The sequence below is a fragment of the Pituophis catenifer genome, unplaced genomic scaffold (assembly GCF_029215685.1).
Source record: "Pituophis catenifer annectens isolate HBS135680 unplaced genomic scaffold, rPitCat1.0.hap2 SCAF_6, whole genome shotgun sequence".
NCBI classification, from domain to species: domain Eukaryota; kingdom Metazoa; phylum Chordata; class Lepidosauria; order Squamata; family Colubridae; genus Pituophis; species Pituophis catenifer.
In genome coordinates, this window is record NW_027256886.1 from 25,608,559 (window position 1) to 25,625,160 (window position 16,602).

General features: G+C 36.5%; 1 protein-coding gene across 1 annotated transcript in view; it reads right to left on the reverse strand.

Annotated features, from left to right (window-relative positions):
* The window catches only part of LOC139318774 (carboxypeptidase B-like), a 29,547-nt gene extending 14,216 nt beyond the window's left edge, over positions 1–15,331 (reverse strand). The window contains 7 exon segments of the mRNA XM_070946371.1: positions 91–192; positions 5,788–5,889; positions 7,064–7,163; positions 8,556–8,680; positions 14,982–15,057; positions 15,151–15,262; positions 15,265–15,331. Coding sequence (XP_070802472.1) covers positions 91–192; positions 5,788–5,889; positions 7,064–7,163; positions 8,556–8,680; positions 14,982–15,057; positions 15,151–15,262; positions 15,265–15,331 — 684 coding nt within the window.
* Positions 15,332–16,602: the final 1,271 nt, after the last annotated feature.

Sequence of the window (16,602 nt, forward strand, 5' to 3'; positions counted from 1 at the left end):
TGTAAATAATTTTTCTTTAATTTTGCAATCCCATCCAATTCCACTTTCAGTTGAATCAATAATTTCTGTCACTGATATTTTGTCACCAACCTCTCGTACAAACCACTGGCAAAAAGCAGGTGAGATCCATTCTCTGGCATGGAAGCCGCAGTCTATAAAGATAGCTTTTTTATTTTGACCAGGCTTCCCAATCTATACAAGAAAATGAATGAAAGAAAGAACAATTGGATACAAATATTTAATGGTCTTCAAATAGCATAGTACAAATACTCTCACACAGTGAAAATACTCAGAATAAAAGAGTTGGAAGAGACTTTGGAGGTCTTCTAGTCCAATCCCCTGCTCAGGCAAGAAGCCCCATACCATTTCAGACAAATGATTGTCCAATCTCTTCTTAAAAATTTCTAATAGTTTTTAAAACAATTTTTAACACAACAAAAATGTAAAAGAAAAAATTTATTAAGAAATGAATATGTTGCCTGTCCCCGTAATAGTTCTTCACAATTCACAAAACACAATAAAAATATCTATGAAATAAGTGTTAAAAGAATAACAGATGTAAAACACAAACTACAACTAAACCAGAGTTGCTTCTAATAGTAGTTCCAATCTTACTTGGGTTCACCTGGAAAGAGCCCTCCTCCTTTTTGTTTTTGTTTTTGGCCATAATTTATTTCTTAGTATTTTTCTTCATCCCTACAAACCACCATATTTTATCCTGGGTGATTATGGTGTAACTTTAGAGTCTGGCTACCTGCACTATATTGTTTTTATATAACTTTGCCTCTTACATAAATAGTAAGGCATAAAGTATCCAGATGCAAAGGAAGACAGGGCTCCCTTATCTGTAAATGTAGTTCACAAGAGAGATGTTTATTGTGAAGAAGTATGACAAGCTCCATCTGGTGAAATTCCCAACCACTAAAGGCACAAGGAACTAATCTTCCTAGTCATGTAGTTTCTATCAAAGTTGGGATTAAAAAAAAACAAAAAACACATTGCTCAATATGTTGCTCAGTATATGAACTCAAAAGTCAGTTCATATACAAAAGCCTCCTGCTCATATTCATATACTCAGACTGGAACACAATGTTAAATTTTAGCAAATTAAACCTCAGATCACAAAACAGTGGAAAACAAAGTGCAACATTAGCCCACTGGCTAGACAAAAGCATATAAAGAGCAAGAGCTTTGAAATCTGGTCACCATTTCTTTTACAAGTAAAGTACAGCCCCCCCCCCCCCCGCTGTCTATCAACTTAAATGGGAGGCGTAAAACAAAATTGCATCCACCAATCAGAGCCCTGTTCTGCCCATCGCTTGTTTCGGTGCGTGTCCAGCAGTCTTTCATCTGTGCTGGGGCGACAGTGCGCATGCCCACAGAGAGGGCTCTGCATGCCACCTCTGGCACACATGCCATAGGTTCACCACCAGGGCTATATACCAATACTTATACAATATTTTTTTGGTAACTTTTTAATGATTTAATTGAAATATTGCAAAATAACAATAATAAAATACAAATTCACTGTTATTGTTTGTTGGAATCTATCTGTCTGTCTGTCTGTCTGTCTGTCTATCTTCTAGTTTTTAATTATATATATTTATATATATCAGAAGGGACACGGTGGTTCAGTGGCTAAGATGCTGAGCTTGTCGATTGAAAGGTCGGCAGTTCAGCAGTTCAAATCCCTGGTGCTGCGTAATGGGGTGAGCTCCCAGTACTTGTCCCAGCTTCTGCCAACCTAGCAGTTCAAAACCACATACAAATGCAAGTAGAAAAATAGGGATCAACTTTGGTGGAAAGGTAAGAGCGTTCCATGCGCCTTTGGCGTTTAGTCATGCTGGCCACATGACCATGGAGTCATCTTCGGACAACGCTGGCTCTTCGGCTTTGAAATGGACAGCACATGAGCACCACCCCCTAGAGTCTAGCACATATGTTTGAGGGGAACCTTTACCTTTACCTATACCTTCTAGCTTTTCATAATTTTAAAAGATTTTTATTTCTATATATCTATATGCTTTTTTCAATGACTATACTCCAGGCTCCTTATGCTGATCTATGACTGTAATAAGGATTTGATTTGATTTGAACAGATTTGAAATGCTTATGTTTTTCATGCTGGAAAGCCTTAATTATTTTTAAAATGTCAGCACTAGCAACAGCACAGTTCTCATCCCCACCTCCAGTTATGTCACAGCTTAATTTCATGGACATACTGAGGATGGAGAGAAATAGTAGCCACAAGCTGGGAAATGTTCTACGCTAATTCTGCTTATGCTGTTTTCAAGGCAGTTTTTAAAGCAACTTTGAAAAGTTTAAAAGAAAACACTTATTTGTTTATCAAGAAATGTTTATGTTGCCTGTCCACTTAATAGCTCTGTCTTGACAGTTTACAAAAACACAGTAAAAATATCCATGAAAACAGTGTTAAAAGAATAACAGATATAAAACACAAACTACAACTAAACCAGAGTCGCTTCTGTAAGATAGGTGGCCCTATTTATTAATAAATAAAATAAAATATAAATAAATAAAATGGGAGCATTCAAAAGCCATGATAAATAAGTGTGCTTTAAGCCTTCCTCTAAGTGGTAACAAGGAAAACCCTTGCCTCATCTCTAAGGTCAATGATCACAAAAGCATAGGGTTTTGTGACCATATGGTTGCATCCTTAGGCTTGTCCCATAATCAGTCAAGCTGCTTTGCCTTATGCATCATTGGCTGCAACAGCTCAGAATGCCAGGGGATTCTGAGATGGGGAAGACAGTGTTTAGAAGAAGCTCCTGTAACAAGTGCTCAGGAAATGACTCAAACAGGTCACTGGAATCCAATTAATTATCTGGAATCTGATCAGCTTCATTAAGCTCTGTGGGTGGACCAACAATGATCTGGTCCTTGCTCCTGGAGAGGACAATATGCTACAACTATTCAACAGGAAGCAACTTTGTCCTTACCATAGCTACCACTTCTCGGACTCATCTTTTACTGTCAAAATACATTTGAAATATTACATTGTAGCTCTGAAAAGGAATGACATATATACCACAATTGATTGCCATTTAATGGGGCAGTGAATTTTGGGAAGAGACATCTGCTATAAATTGGGTAAAGGTGATAATTCTGATAGCAGCTAGTTCTTTAAGATCCAATCTCCTTTTCCATATGTGAATATGCGGCCTCTTGTGTACTGTTACTTATGCTAGCCTTCTTCTCCCTAGCACCTTCCAGATGTTGCACCACAATTTTCATCATCGTCAACTGGCATATTTTAGTGATGAGGGAGTTTGTTGCTCAATATATCTGGAAGTGTGGTAGTGCAGAGCTCCAACTCACATGGAGGTGTTTACATGTATATATGGCAATCATGTCACATCTCAGACAACAGACAACTAACTTTTCAGGCCAGTCTCTGGTATTATTTGAAGCAGGAAGAGGCTGCAAACACACATGTTTCCATGTTCAGTTGTGTGTGCAAAAATATCAGCTGAACAGGGCTAGGTGTTGCTCTGATATGGTTTAGTGAAAGCAATTAAAGAGATAACTCTGCAAACCAAAGGCAAATTTCTGCAAATCCTGGCACTGTGAATCTTTCAATTTGCAGAGCAGCTGGGTCACAGCTGCATAGAAACTAAACCAAAATGAAAGGAGGAAATGCAGCTGTAGTGCTTGGTTTATTGCACCCTTAGGAAAAGCTCTTGCAAGTCAACCCTGTGGTTCTCCAATAATGATGTAGGGTCTATTCTCATGACCTTTTAAAGCAAATGTTAGTAAGAAGAGAAGTGTATCCCATGCTGATCTTATCAGCTCCTCCATTTCCCTGAATGAAGAAAAGTTCTAGCCAATCTGACCAGAGTTTGGCTTCCTTTTGCAGGAAGGAGCATTGGAGTCTTGTAGGGTTCTACAACATTTCTCTATATATGTACAAGTAGAACAGAATTGGTAACAAAGAACATAAGCACAATTTTGGCAAAAACAGGCTTACTATCCTACATATTACCATTGAAAGAGATACCTGTGTTCCCAAGACATATTTCAAAGTGTAGGTTATAGCTGAACTTTCTATTACTCAGTGTGCACCCCTGTTTCATTCTGCACTTTAATACAATGAGTGTAAGTTCCACTTCTTAGTAGTGGTAACGGGGTAGAGAAAATGGGTGAATTATCTTTCAGAGAGTCCTCTAATAAGTAAGTCTCACTCTCAACATACAGGGAACCGTGTTCCCTGGCTCAGGAATTCTCGGAGTTGAAGTCCACATATCTTAAAGTTGCTAAGATTGAGAAATGCTGCTCTAGACTGATTGACTAGCTGCAGGAAGACTTTTAAAGGTGTGGGGATGGTGGTGTCAAGAACAATTTTTAATATTTTTGAAAGAAAATGTTTAAGGCTGGAAAAGGCACTTTCTCCTGTGATTTTAGTGTGCTTGCATTCAAATGTAGCCATTTTGAGGTCAGTTTTGAATGATGCAGCCTTGAGCTTCGGCATCTCCATTCAAGATGTTGGCTTACTACTAGTTCATCGCCATGCCATAAAGAGACCTTGTTTGAACTCCAGGTCCATCAGTATGTTAGTTTTCTAACAAAGGGAGCTGCTGCCATGGATTAACTAATTTATATCTCCAACTTTTAGCTAGTTCATCCATATTGAGCAATGTAATATGTATGAATCAATTGCATGGCATAAACTGACTGGGACCTCCTCAAATGTGACCAAGCAATGGGACAGGTGGAATAAAAACAGAATCTGACTTAAATATGTCATGCAATAAGGCAAAAAACTCAGCCTGAAGAGGTATAAAATTATCATAATATTGCCATATACTGAAATCACCACATACATTGGATCTTAGAAAGGAAATAGTCAAACTGGGACTGTATATAGTAGCCTTTTCTCCCTAATATAGATGCAAATTTTAAGTCTTATCAATCACATCTTTTATGATGTATTTACGAGAAGTTCTATTATGCGGGAACCGTTCTTTGTATTTCAGTTTCTGGATGACTAACACAAGGTGTACATCAGAATTTGATGAAGCTCAGGTCCAGATGGAAAGAGAATTACTTCATTTGAAATCATACAATCAGGTGGACAGAATCAACTCAATCTTAGCATTACAGAAATGGGGAACTGCTCCTTTTATTATTGTCACTCTCTGTATTTTTGCTCATTCTAAGAGGTAGATTCTATACCAGTTGATTAGTTAGGTATTGTAAAGATGTCCTTATAGGGTCCCACTCCCTCCCTCTTAACATTTAATGTACTATTGTGAAACAGATCTAAATTACTACATGGGAGTTGAGAGAAGAATTGGATTTTCCTTCCAACATGATGAAATAACAAAGGTTTTGTTTTTTGTGTTAAGAGGAAAATCTGATTAATTGTTTGCATTTCATTATCAAGGAAAAAAGAGGGGAAAGGGGGTTCTTTCTGAAGTATATAGATCACTTTGTAGCAAATATGTTTACAAACAACAGATGGAGTACACAATTAAACAAAGTAAATTACCATTTACCTTGCTTACAGGAAAATGGCTGAATTTTTATGTGCAAACTGTCAAAAGCTTTTATTGCAGACTGTGATATTTAGGAAGACTTCACTATCAATCAAAAATGTTTCCATAAAGGAATTTATAAAATCTATGTTGGTTTCCTAAAGCATTTTTTTAAAAAATACAAACACATATCCAGTATTTACAAAAACTTAACAACAGTTGCTATTTGCAAATTGCCAAGAGCAAACCTGATACGTTGGCTTTAGAAACAAATTTTAAAAATATTGAATACCTTCAGGAGAGGCATTGGACGTCCCTCAAAAGTTGTTCCTATCTGTAATCGGGAAACAAGCCTTGGATTTTCATTGGCAATATCATTTGTCCAAGCATCTATCTGTCAATTAAAAAATAGATCAGAGCATTTAATGACAGAAAGAAAGGATGTAAAGAATGACTAAGACTAATTGTTCATGCAGATTACTGTTGCCTAGATAAGAGACCGAATTTTTTTTTTCTTTTCCTGAAGAATTCAGACCAATGTATTAGAAGTGGTCAGTGCCCAGAGACTGAGTTATATATATATCTTTGTTTGATGCACAACTAAAAGAGAAAAAAGAAGTAAACATTTCCCTTTACCGTCTTCTCTTTTACCAGGGGAAATAACTTGGAGACAAATAGGACAGTGTAAATTAGAAGTGGACAACCTAAGGCTGGAGGATTGCTTGTTGTCTCCACAGCCTTGATAATTTCCAGAGGCAGCAATAAATTCATCGCTTTAATGAGCTGGAACCAGGAAATTATTAAATACATGACTAGAAACAGTCAAGTTAACAAGACTTAGTTTTGATTCAATGGAAAGGCCAATTATATTGAGGTTGTTGTCCCCCCCCCCCCCCCGGCTCCATATTTCACTCAAAGGCCAAATGCAGCCCTTTCCCTGAAGAAGAAACAAGCACTCCCAATATAAATGGTGTCAGCAACTTGGAAGAAAATAGTATGCATCATGAGAATCTTGAATCCTGGGCTGCCACATTTAGACGTTCATATTTGCTTTTCCAGTCTAGTTCTGTATCAACTGGTTGGAACTTCCTAGCTCTGACAAAAGGAGCCTTTCTTGCCTAGGAACACGTTAACTAAAGGTTCTAGGATTGGAATTTATGCAGAAAAGTATGTGTTCTTCAGTGGTGAAATCCAAATTTTTTTTACTACTGGTTCTGTGGGCACAGCTTGGTGGGCATGGTGTGATTTGGTGGGTGTGGCTTGGTAGGCATGGCAGGGGAAGGATACTGCAAAATCCCCATTCCCTTCCCATTCCTGGGAGAAGGATATTGCAAAATCTCCATTCCCATCCCACTCTGGGACCAGCCAGATGTGGTATTTGCTGGTTCTCCGAACTACTCAAAATTTCCGCTACCGGTTCTCCAGAATCTGTCAGAACCTGCTGGATTTAACCCTTGGTGTGCTTCTTCTAAACTGCATGTTCTTTATGCCTGTGAGGAGCAGAGTAGTATTTTAAAGCTAAACTGCCAAATGAAATGAGAAGGAGAATTTTCACATGTGAATCTTACCTTTTCCCAGCTATTATATTTTTCATAATGGTATCCAGCAACCCGAGCATGATTGTCCAGTTGTCTATCAAGGGCAGCCTGAAGATTATCGATTAAAATTCTGCAATGAAACAATAATACACATGGGTCAAAATGGGTTACTTCAATTTCTTTTGTACTCTCCAGATTTCCTAGGGTCTGATCTTCCTCCCCATGTTAATCAGTAAGTTTATGCAAGTCAGGCCTTGTTTGTTGGGTTTGAATTTCCCATTCCAGTTTATGAAGTGAATTGATTTGATTTGAAAATCTAATTTTGTTTTGACAGAAAGATTCTCAGGCAAGCATTCTCTAGATATGAAGAGGCACCAATATATTTAGGAACTGCTAGCCTTAATGATAGCATACAGTATGTTGGTAGTTGCAACTTCAATATATCTGGAAGGCATCAGAATGGGAGAGACTGGATATGTGCAACATCATATCCTTGTTGACTGTAATTTGCATTTGGAGAGTATGAGACACGGAATTTGCAATGCATCTCAACCTTCATAATACTGTAATTAACAATTGATCTAGTTACACTGACATGAAGTCAGGGTATCTCAGATGCATATCAAAGGCTCCTATCTTGATTTGTTACAGCAAGGACACTTCTCTGAAGTTTGTCAGGGACAATCTCTCAAAGAGCTCTGTGATGCAGGCTGAATTGTGTACATTCATCATTGGGGGAGCTAGCATCTCCACGCATGGTGAAATAATTCTTTCTTTTGACACTGTGACAATCCTACACTGTCAAGGTCTACAGTACTACAAGATTACCAACTGAGAGGAAAACAATATCTCATCAGTGCATAACTAATAGATGAATCCTACCTTCCACAGCTCAGTTTTCATTTTCTATCCACTATAATTGATATTTACAGTGTTGGGGAAAAATGTAAATGCTAAATAAAGTTGATTTTGTGTTAAACTTGAGGACTTTATTTTGTTGCTTGGTTTCTCTACCCCATCGGATCTGATATTATCTGAGGTGAAAGTCTTACTCTCTATTTTTCCCCCTAATCCTATTTTTTTTAATTGCATCCTGAAATTAATTACTACTCACAAAACTACTCACCGTTTTGTGCTAAATCTCAGACATATTGACTTGTCAATTTAAAAAGACCTAACCATGCAGATAACAGATCTCTCTGCAAGTTCAGTATATGGAATGTTTATGGAAAAATCATACATAAGGCAATATTACATACTATTAGGCATGTTAGTAAAACTATCTGGTAAAAATAGATTACTTTTGAAGAAAATATTTAAAAAATTCCAAGAGTTTGAAACTGATGTGAAAACAAGACAAATCAAATTTGTTGGGAAAAACTAGAACTAGAGAGGGACCAAAATTGACAGATGCATTCAACTCTAATCCCTATTTTTGTTTTATTCATAGCACAATCTACATGGAGATTTGTGCACCATTGAACCACTTATATGTTATCTAATAAATACTGCAAAAACACACTCATAGTTCAGTCCACGATGCTGTAGGATGCTCTCAACTTCAGAACATTTGTCTGCTTCAATTCGGAAATCAACAGTCATTTCTGCTTTCACTAGTTCAACAGAATCTGGTCGCCAAAAGTCAACCTGAACAGAGAAAACCGTGGCAAAAAAAGGACACATGATTTCAGGCTGGCTCAAACATTTCCATCAATGCCCCTATTACAGTATCCCTTGGATTATGGGGTGAAATGGAATAAATGATGGGTACAATACAGTTTATAATTTGTTTATTAAATACATATCATATTTCCTTTAGAAGCTTAAACCACTGTACATTAGGGATGTATGTACTTTAGAAATGATAAAGACATATTTAGACATTTTAATAATAATAATAACCTTTATTGTCACTGCACAACATATGTACAATGAGATTGGTGGAGCTCCCTCAGTGCACCCCGCCAACACAATGCAACTCACAGTGGAAACAGAAAATCCCTAACCCTATAAATCATATTAAAAACATCCAGTCCTATTACACCAGTGTGAACATGTTACACATTGCGCTGGCCCTGCAAGTCCATTGTACTACGTAGCTATGATGTTATTTCACATTCGGAAGTCTGACAGGCCCAAAACTGTTCTTCAGCCTGTTTGTGCAGCTGGCTATGCTTCTATATCTCTTTTCGGATGGTAGGAAGGTAAGTTTCACTTTCTGCAAGTGAATCACCTCCTTTTTATTTAAAGAACCCAAATTTTATTCAGACTCATGGAAAAGCCTGAAAAATAATTTATGGACTACGTCATTGAATAGTAAATAAGTCCTGCATTCAGTAGATATTGGCTCCTGGTGAGTTGATTTCTGTGAAATGGCACAAGAGATTACATCTGCAAGTGATCCTGGCAGTGGATGAGATAGTGATACAGTATCTAGAAATGGCCACAGCACAGAAAAGGGCAAGGCTGGGTAAGAGTAAAGATTTCCTAACACTATTTGAATGGCACTGACCCTAATTGGTTCACTGCAAACTTTTGAACTTTTGCAGTGTCTGGAAAGAGGACATTAGTGATTGTATGTTGCTGACATATGACCAGTGGTGGGTTGCTACTGGTTTGCCCTGGATTGGGTGAACCGATAGTGGCGGTGGCAGGAAGCTCTGCCCACCCTCTGAACATTTCTGCGCATGCGCAGAAGCGTCTCATGCCCGTGTGCACGTGCCCATGAGCAAACCGGTAGCAAATGAAATTGAAACCCACTACTGCATATGATGGTAAGTCAGTTAGTTATCTGGGAAATTACATGGTCATTATGTTGTAAAGATAGCCAAAGATACCACTTTAATTTTTCAAAAAGAAAAATGACAGTGCAAGGATCTTTATAGAATAGGAGAATCAACACGTGTAAATTGCAAAGATACCACTTTAATTTTTCAAAAAGAAAAATAACAGTGCAAGGATCTTTATAGAATAGGAGAATCAACACGTGTAAATTGTATTGTAAGATTATTTGCACAAAAATGCCCAATAAATTTTTAGTAATGATAGAAAAGTCTTCTCTAAGTTGATCTCATGGATAGCCCGTATAGTTATTTTAGCAACAATGTGAAGGTGGCTTCTCATAGTGCTTTTCTAGGTCTTTTTTCGGATGTCTTAATCTAGTTTAGAAGATTGATATTTCTCAGAACTGAAGCACTTCATACAAATCATTTACAAAGCATGCATAATCTTATTGAATGTAGCACTCCTTCCTTATCCCAATAACAATAATTTTGAGAGTTAAGCTGGGATGACTTGTACAAAATCATCTGCAAGCTTGCATGAGTGTGGATAGAGTGGACTCTAGGTTTTTCTTGTCCTAGTTCAGTGTCTCACTCACTGGACCAGTGTTTCTCAATCTTGACAACTTTAAGATGTCTGTACTTTAATTCCAGAATTTTGCAGCCATCAATTGCCAAAATTCTAATCCAGCTACTGCACTAAACTTGTATTAAGAGCCGAGGTGGCTCAGTGGTTAGAGTGCAGTACTGTAGGATACTTCAGCTGGCTGCTAGCTGCAGTTCAGCAGTTCAAATCTCACCAGCTCAAGGTTGGCTCAGCCTTCCATCCTTCTGAGGTGGGTAAAATGAGGACCCAGATTGTTGGGGGCAATATGCTGACTCTGTAAACTGCTTAGAGAGGACTGTAGAAGCACTATGAAGAGATATATAAGTCTAAGTGCTATTGCTATTAGTTCTCCTTAATATGTTTCAGGTTTATCAGCTCTCATTTCTGCTTTTCTACCAATTCTTCCTAGGTAATATGTATAATTCTATAATGTTGTTATGGTTGTATTCAAGGAGTTTCCTCTTTTCCAATCAAACCCAATTTGCATACTGGGGCATATAGGAGAACTGTCAACATGAGATAATACAGTCCTATAAATATCCTAACTGGAATAAATTGAAATCATTATTTTGGCCATTAAAAGCACCATTTCTATATTTGTTGAAAAGTATGTCTGTACATTAAAGTCTCAGGATAACTGGAATCCACAAGATCTTTAAAATGCCTTCCAATAAGAACTAACCTGCAGAAGTGGTTTTAGCACTGAGAAATAAATTAACAAAAATTGTGTAAATGTATTGCCTTATTGTGGCATATATATATATTCTTTTAAATTAGAGGTTTATAACCACTTTTCATTTGGATGTACTGAATGGTTCTTTAGAGACTTCTTGTGACTAAAGCATTTCTGAAAGGTGCCTGGTATCTAAGCAGTGAACAAATATTATTACTTCTGGCACTGTAATCCATAAACAAGGTCAGCTGTTATCTAAATATGCTGTGACAAATATGACTTTTCTCCTTAGATCATATATGGTTGCCTGAGATAATAATTAAAAATAACCACTACTCCATCCTTGCTTTTGTTGTGGCTTCACTTTATATATTTAATTTTTATTTTTACTTCACTTACATGATTGTATCATACCATTCCTTAAATGGGTGCTTTTTTATTATGAACTTTTGGTGCAATTCAGTCACAGGACTAATCCAAGGTAAAATTTGTTTATCCAGAATTTATAAAAGCAAAGCAAAGCAAAACAAAACATTGGATAGCTTAAGGCTTTGAAAGTCAGATTCAGTAAAACATGAGACCTAATTCATTATAGTTTTTCATTATGGTCTGGGAAGAAGAAAGAATAGCTTACTTCTAAATGTTTACTTGGAAATGATGTACTGAAATGGCATTTTATTCCCAAGAAAACATATATAGTACTAAATCCTTTATTTTAAAAACTATTATCTAATGGTCAAAAGTATAGGTAAGAAATCGATGTGCATATGCCAGTATTTATGGCTAAGCAAAATTTTATGAATTGTTAATGCAGAAATATTTGGAAATATTTAGTAGGGTTACGCATGCTTCAAAAATGAGTTGGAGGAAGCATTTTGGATTCTGGGCGAGTATCTGTCAGCTATTGATTTTAAAAACCTGACTTTTTAAAGTTTCTGGATGTGAAACCATCTCTTTCTTTTTCCCTTTTTTTATCCTTTGATTAAGTGCTTTGAATGTTAGCCAATTTCTCATTTCCATACTAGGAAATCAGTGGTCATAGAAAAGGAAAGGAAAAAGGGGGAAAAAAAGCCCCAGAAATAATTCCCCAATCCCATCTCAATATCCCTCATTTTCTAAAGCAGATTGATGTAGTATCTTTACAAAACATTGATTCAGTAATTTTATTTAGAGTACCAATTCCAAACTATTTATTTAAGGTTATTAAAATCTGTGTTGTTCATTTTGCTTAGACTAGATTCTGATATACAGTATGAATGATAACTGACGTAGCCTCCTTCAAAATTATTGGGAACTTAAATGTAAACAAATTATAGGTAATGTAAATAGTGATTATTCCAATGCTGTTTCCCACCTGAGATGGTTCTCTAATTATAGCAATTTTTCTGATAAAAGATTTAACCACTAGAAGCACACTGATCCTACTCCGGTATGTCGGTTCCAATTACTTCTTGGACCAGAGATAAGATGCCTATAACTTATAGCTTGCCAAATATTCTTTTTTGAAGTGAGTCCTTATAATTGTGAGGCCTAGGGACCATAGTAACTACTTAGCAACTGGGTCATTATGATTTCTATCAATCTCTCCTGTTCTCTCATCAGATGGCTATCAAACACCGCATATAGTTTGTTTATCAACATACTTACAACATAATAGTGCAAATGCCTGAAACTTCAGAGATGTGAAAAGCATAATTTAAGAGTTTTCAAACTATAATGTAGAATGGAGCTAGATATGCGAGAGTCCCACAATGTCCTGTGATCAATGAAAAGCCCTCCTGACATCCAGATATCATTGCTAAGTGCCATGTCTCATAAAGATTAGAATGTCCCTTCCTCTCCTTTACAGCTATTTCTCAACATCAAACCTAAGCATAAATACTGAAAACAGATCTGCTATCCCTGATGGTTCTTTCTCATGCCATAATCTGGTTACATCAAGGTCAGAAAACACAAATTTGGAATGTACAAGAGGTTCACTGAACATTCGTGGGAAAAAAACAAGCAGGAGAAGCTGATAATAAGTTGAAACTTCAGCAAGCAACCCTTTAAGAGAGCCACTCAGAACAGAAGTTCTTCCCATGATGGCATATTTTCTTTGTACAGCCTATCATATTTTTTTAGACAGAGATTATTTTTATTTAAAAATTTAAAGTAATAAAAAGGAATAAACAGGCAGATTTTGTGTCTAATCCCTTTTGATAGAATATTTTTCATTGGTTTAAAGATTGTTCATTTAGCACAGTGAGAATACATAATGCTTTACAGAGCTATATATGGAAATAAATTAAAGGCCAGCCTGGATAAACATAAAATCCCACTTGTATATAAGATATAACGCTAAAGGGAAATTACAGGGAAGGAAATAACTGTAAAAGAAGAATGTGTTGCTAAGGAAGACAGTTAAATTATTTTTGCCCCATTTTATTATGACTTTTCTTGCTACAGTTGTTAAGTGAATCACCACAGTTGTGACATGGTTGTTAAGTGAATCTGGTTACCCCATTGCTCACCAGAATTGCTAAAGATGATCACATCACCCCAGGTCACTGCAATGGTAGTAAATACATGTTAGTTACCAAGTGTCTGAATTTTTTTTTATTTTTTTTTATTTTTTTTTAATTTGATTTATATGCCGCCCTTCTCCGGAGACTCAGGGCGGCTTACAATGCGTTAAGCAATAGCCTTCATTCTTTTGTATATTTTATACAAAGTCAGCTTATTGCCCCCACAAACTGGGTCTTCATTTCACCTACCTTAGAAAGGACGGAAGGCTGAGTCAACCTTGAGACTTGGAGAGATTCGAACCAGCAGAAATTGCAGGCAGCTGTGTTAATAACAGAGTGCACTAAATCCCTGTACTATCAAGGCTCTTCTATTTTGATCATTAAATGCTGCAATGGTTGCAAATGTGAAAAATGATCATAAGTCACGTTTCTCAGTGCTGTTGTAACTTTGAATGTTACTAAATGAATGGTTGTAAATCAAGGATTACCTGTAAATGTCACTGGTTACAGAGGAATTATACCTAATTGAGTATAGGATTGCAAGGTTAGTTTATGATTCTATGAATTTTCTTTGATAATTTTCTTGGATATGTTGAGAAGCTCCAAACAATACTGCTCTTGAGCTCCATAGGGCTAACGGTGGTTACAGGTATTTTAAACAAACTGTGCATTCTGTTTTTTTATGAAAGGAGAAGAGATCAGCTACTTGCCTCTCCTTTGCAATTATAGTCAGTGACCATAATAATAAGTTCTTCACTATTTTGTAAAATATAAAGATCTTGTTTCAGGATTAGGATAAACAAATCTCTCTGAAAGTTTTGTGGTTTCAAGCTAGCATGCCAAACAGCAAATAAAACGTTACTGGGGTTGAACTGCTACAACTGTTTAAAAAGTAAAAAAAGAAGTGGGAAGAATTAAGTGGGATCTGTTAATTACTTAATTTCCACTCAGTTTTCTTTTTAGAGATTAAATCCAAAACAAACAAAGAAAAAAACCTCAATCCTTTCCTTTCCCCTTTTCCCCTTCCCCTTTCCCACAGTCTAGCAGAAGTATTATATAAAGACAACATAATTTAGGAGAATTAAAATTATTGTTCCTTTCTAATTCTTTTGGTTAAACCAAAAGGAAGAGACCATATGGGATTGTAGAGCTGGGGAATCTCTCAAGGAACAGCTTGTCCAAGGCTCCCACAAATTTGACAATACCACTATGTTCTATTGCTTAAAGTTCTAGAAGTCAGTATGTGCCGCCTTTCCTAGTTTAGCCATCTTTAGTGTGAGAACAATGAATGGGTCACCTCATCATTTATTAGTATGACATGTTATAAAATGAACATTTTTAAAAGCATATTTTCACCACCATACTCCATATTGGAATTTACCTGCATAATATTGGCTAAGTAATTGAGAGCATGTACTTCATCTTCATTGCGGGGTGTAACACGGTAAACTTTTTCCCTAAAGAAAAGAGCAGAAAGACATTACTTATAACAGAAAAGCCGTTGCGCTGTTCTGAAATGTTCTGAAATATTATTTTGTGTTCTTACTTACCGATCAAATCTGTGAACTGTTGCTTCAGCAAAAGCTGAAAAGGCACCTATGAGAAGCAGTAAATGCCACATCTTGCTTCTCCTGTGAAATGGTGAGGTGGCAGTGGAGTTTTGCTTGCTTTTATAACACCACGTCTCTTATCTTTCTCAAACCCAACTGTGAAAACCAAATTATTTTCCATTGATTAATTTCCTGACCTTGTTTTGTTTGATAGACTATTTCTTAAGATAAGGCTCACCTGTGGGAATAGACAAGAAAATCTCACATGGAAGAGATTAGAGAGTTATTTTCATACTAAAATAAAATAAAGGAAACCACATAGCTCTAAATGAAAATTAAACATTTAAGCAGGGAACTTTTGAGCTAATGAAAATTATACATAAATTTAAAGATCTCAGGATTTCTTCAGCAGACAGACTGAGGGAGAAGAGGGAGTGGAAAGGAAAAAAACTGGCTAAGAAAAGGAGTTTGCCCAGTTTACATGAGAGAATAAGCATGGATCCCAGTGGATTACATTTTATTAGTTGTAATCTTGTTCTCACAGTTATTAAAGTGGATTATTCCTCTCCCTTTTGAAAATATAAATCTATATAAAATCTAAATGGATTTATTTTAATTAACCTTCCTCAAGAAAAACACACATCTTGGAAGCACATACGGTACTAAGCCATAGTTTGCTTAATTATATTTTCTTGAACTCACAACTGACTTGGTTCACATATATATCATAATTTATAGTTTACAAATCACAATGGATACATTCACACACATAAATCATCACACTTGTGATGCTGAGTATTAAATACATCCTAGGGAACCTGACAGTGTACTGCACAACTTCCTGTACAGCAGGTATTTTCGTAAGCTCCTAAACTTTACCTCAGGGCTAATGGTGGAGCTTTTCTGGTTTTAAGAGGTAGAAGACTTCAACCTTCAAGATCTGGGGAAACTAAAGAAGGTGAGAAGGCTTGGGGAATTTGTGGAAGTCAAGGCAAACATGTAGCAACTCATACAGGTGAGTTGTTATTCTATTCTAAAGTATTCTAAAACTACATGAAAGTTTTAGAATACTTTCAACCTGTAAGTAATTAGTTGGTAATCCAAATCTATGTTTAATCAAATTACTGTTCTTGAATTTCATACCATTGATAATCTTCGTAAGGTGAGAAGACCCTTGTCTCCTGTAGGTGGCTCCAAATGAATTAAGAAACAGTGTTTCTTCCTCAATGCAAGGTGTCAGTGAATTACAATGTGGTAAGAGAGGTCATACAGGTGAATATTCACTTGTGAAATGCTACAGGGATCATTGCTCCCATGATTTTAAATGTCTACCTGGAAATGGTTATGTACAAGTTTCGGATGAAGCATTAGCAATATACTGATGATATTCAATTGTATATCATCCACTGGGAGCAACCTGGAGAAGTCTTGAACCAGGGACTAGAGACTGTA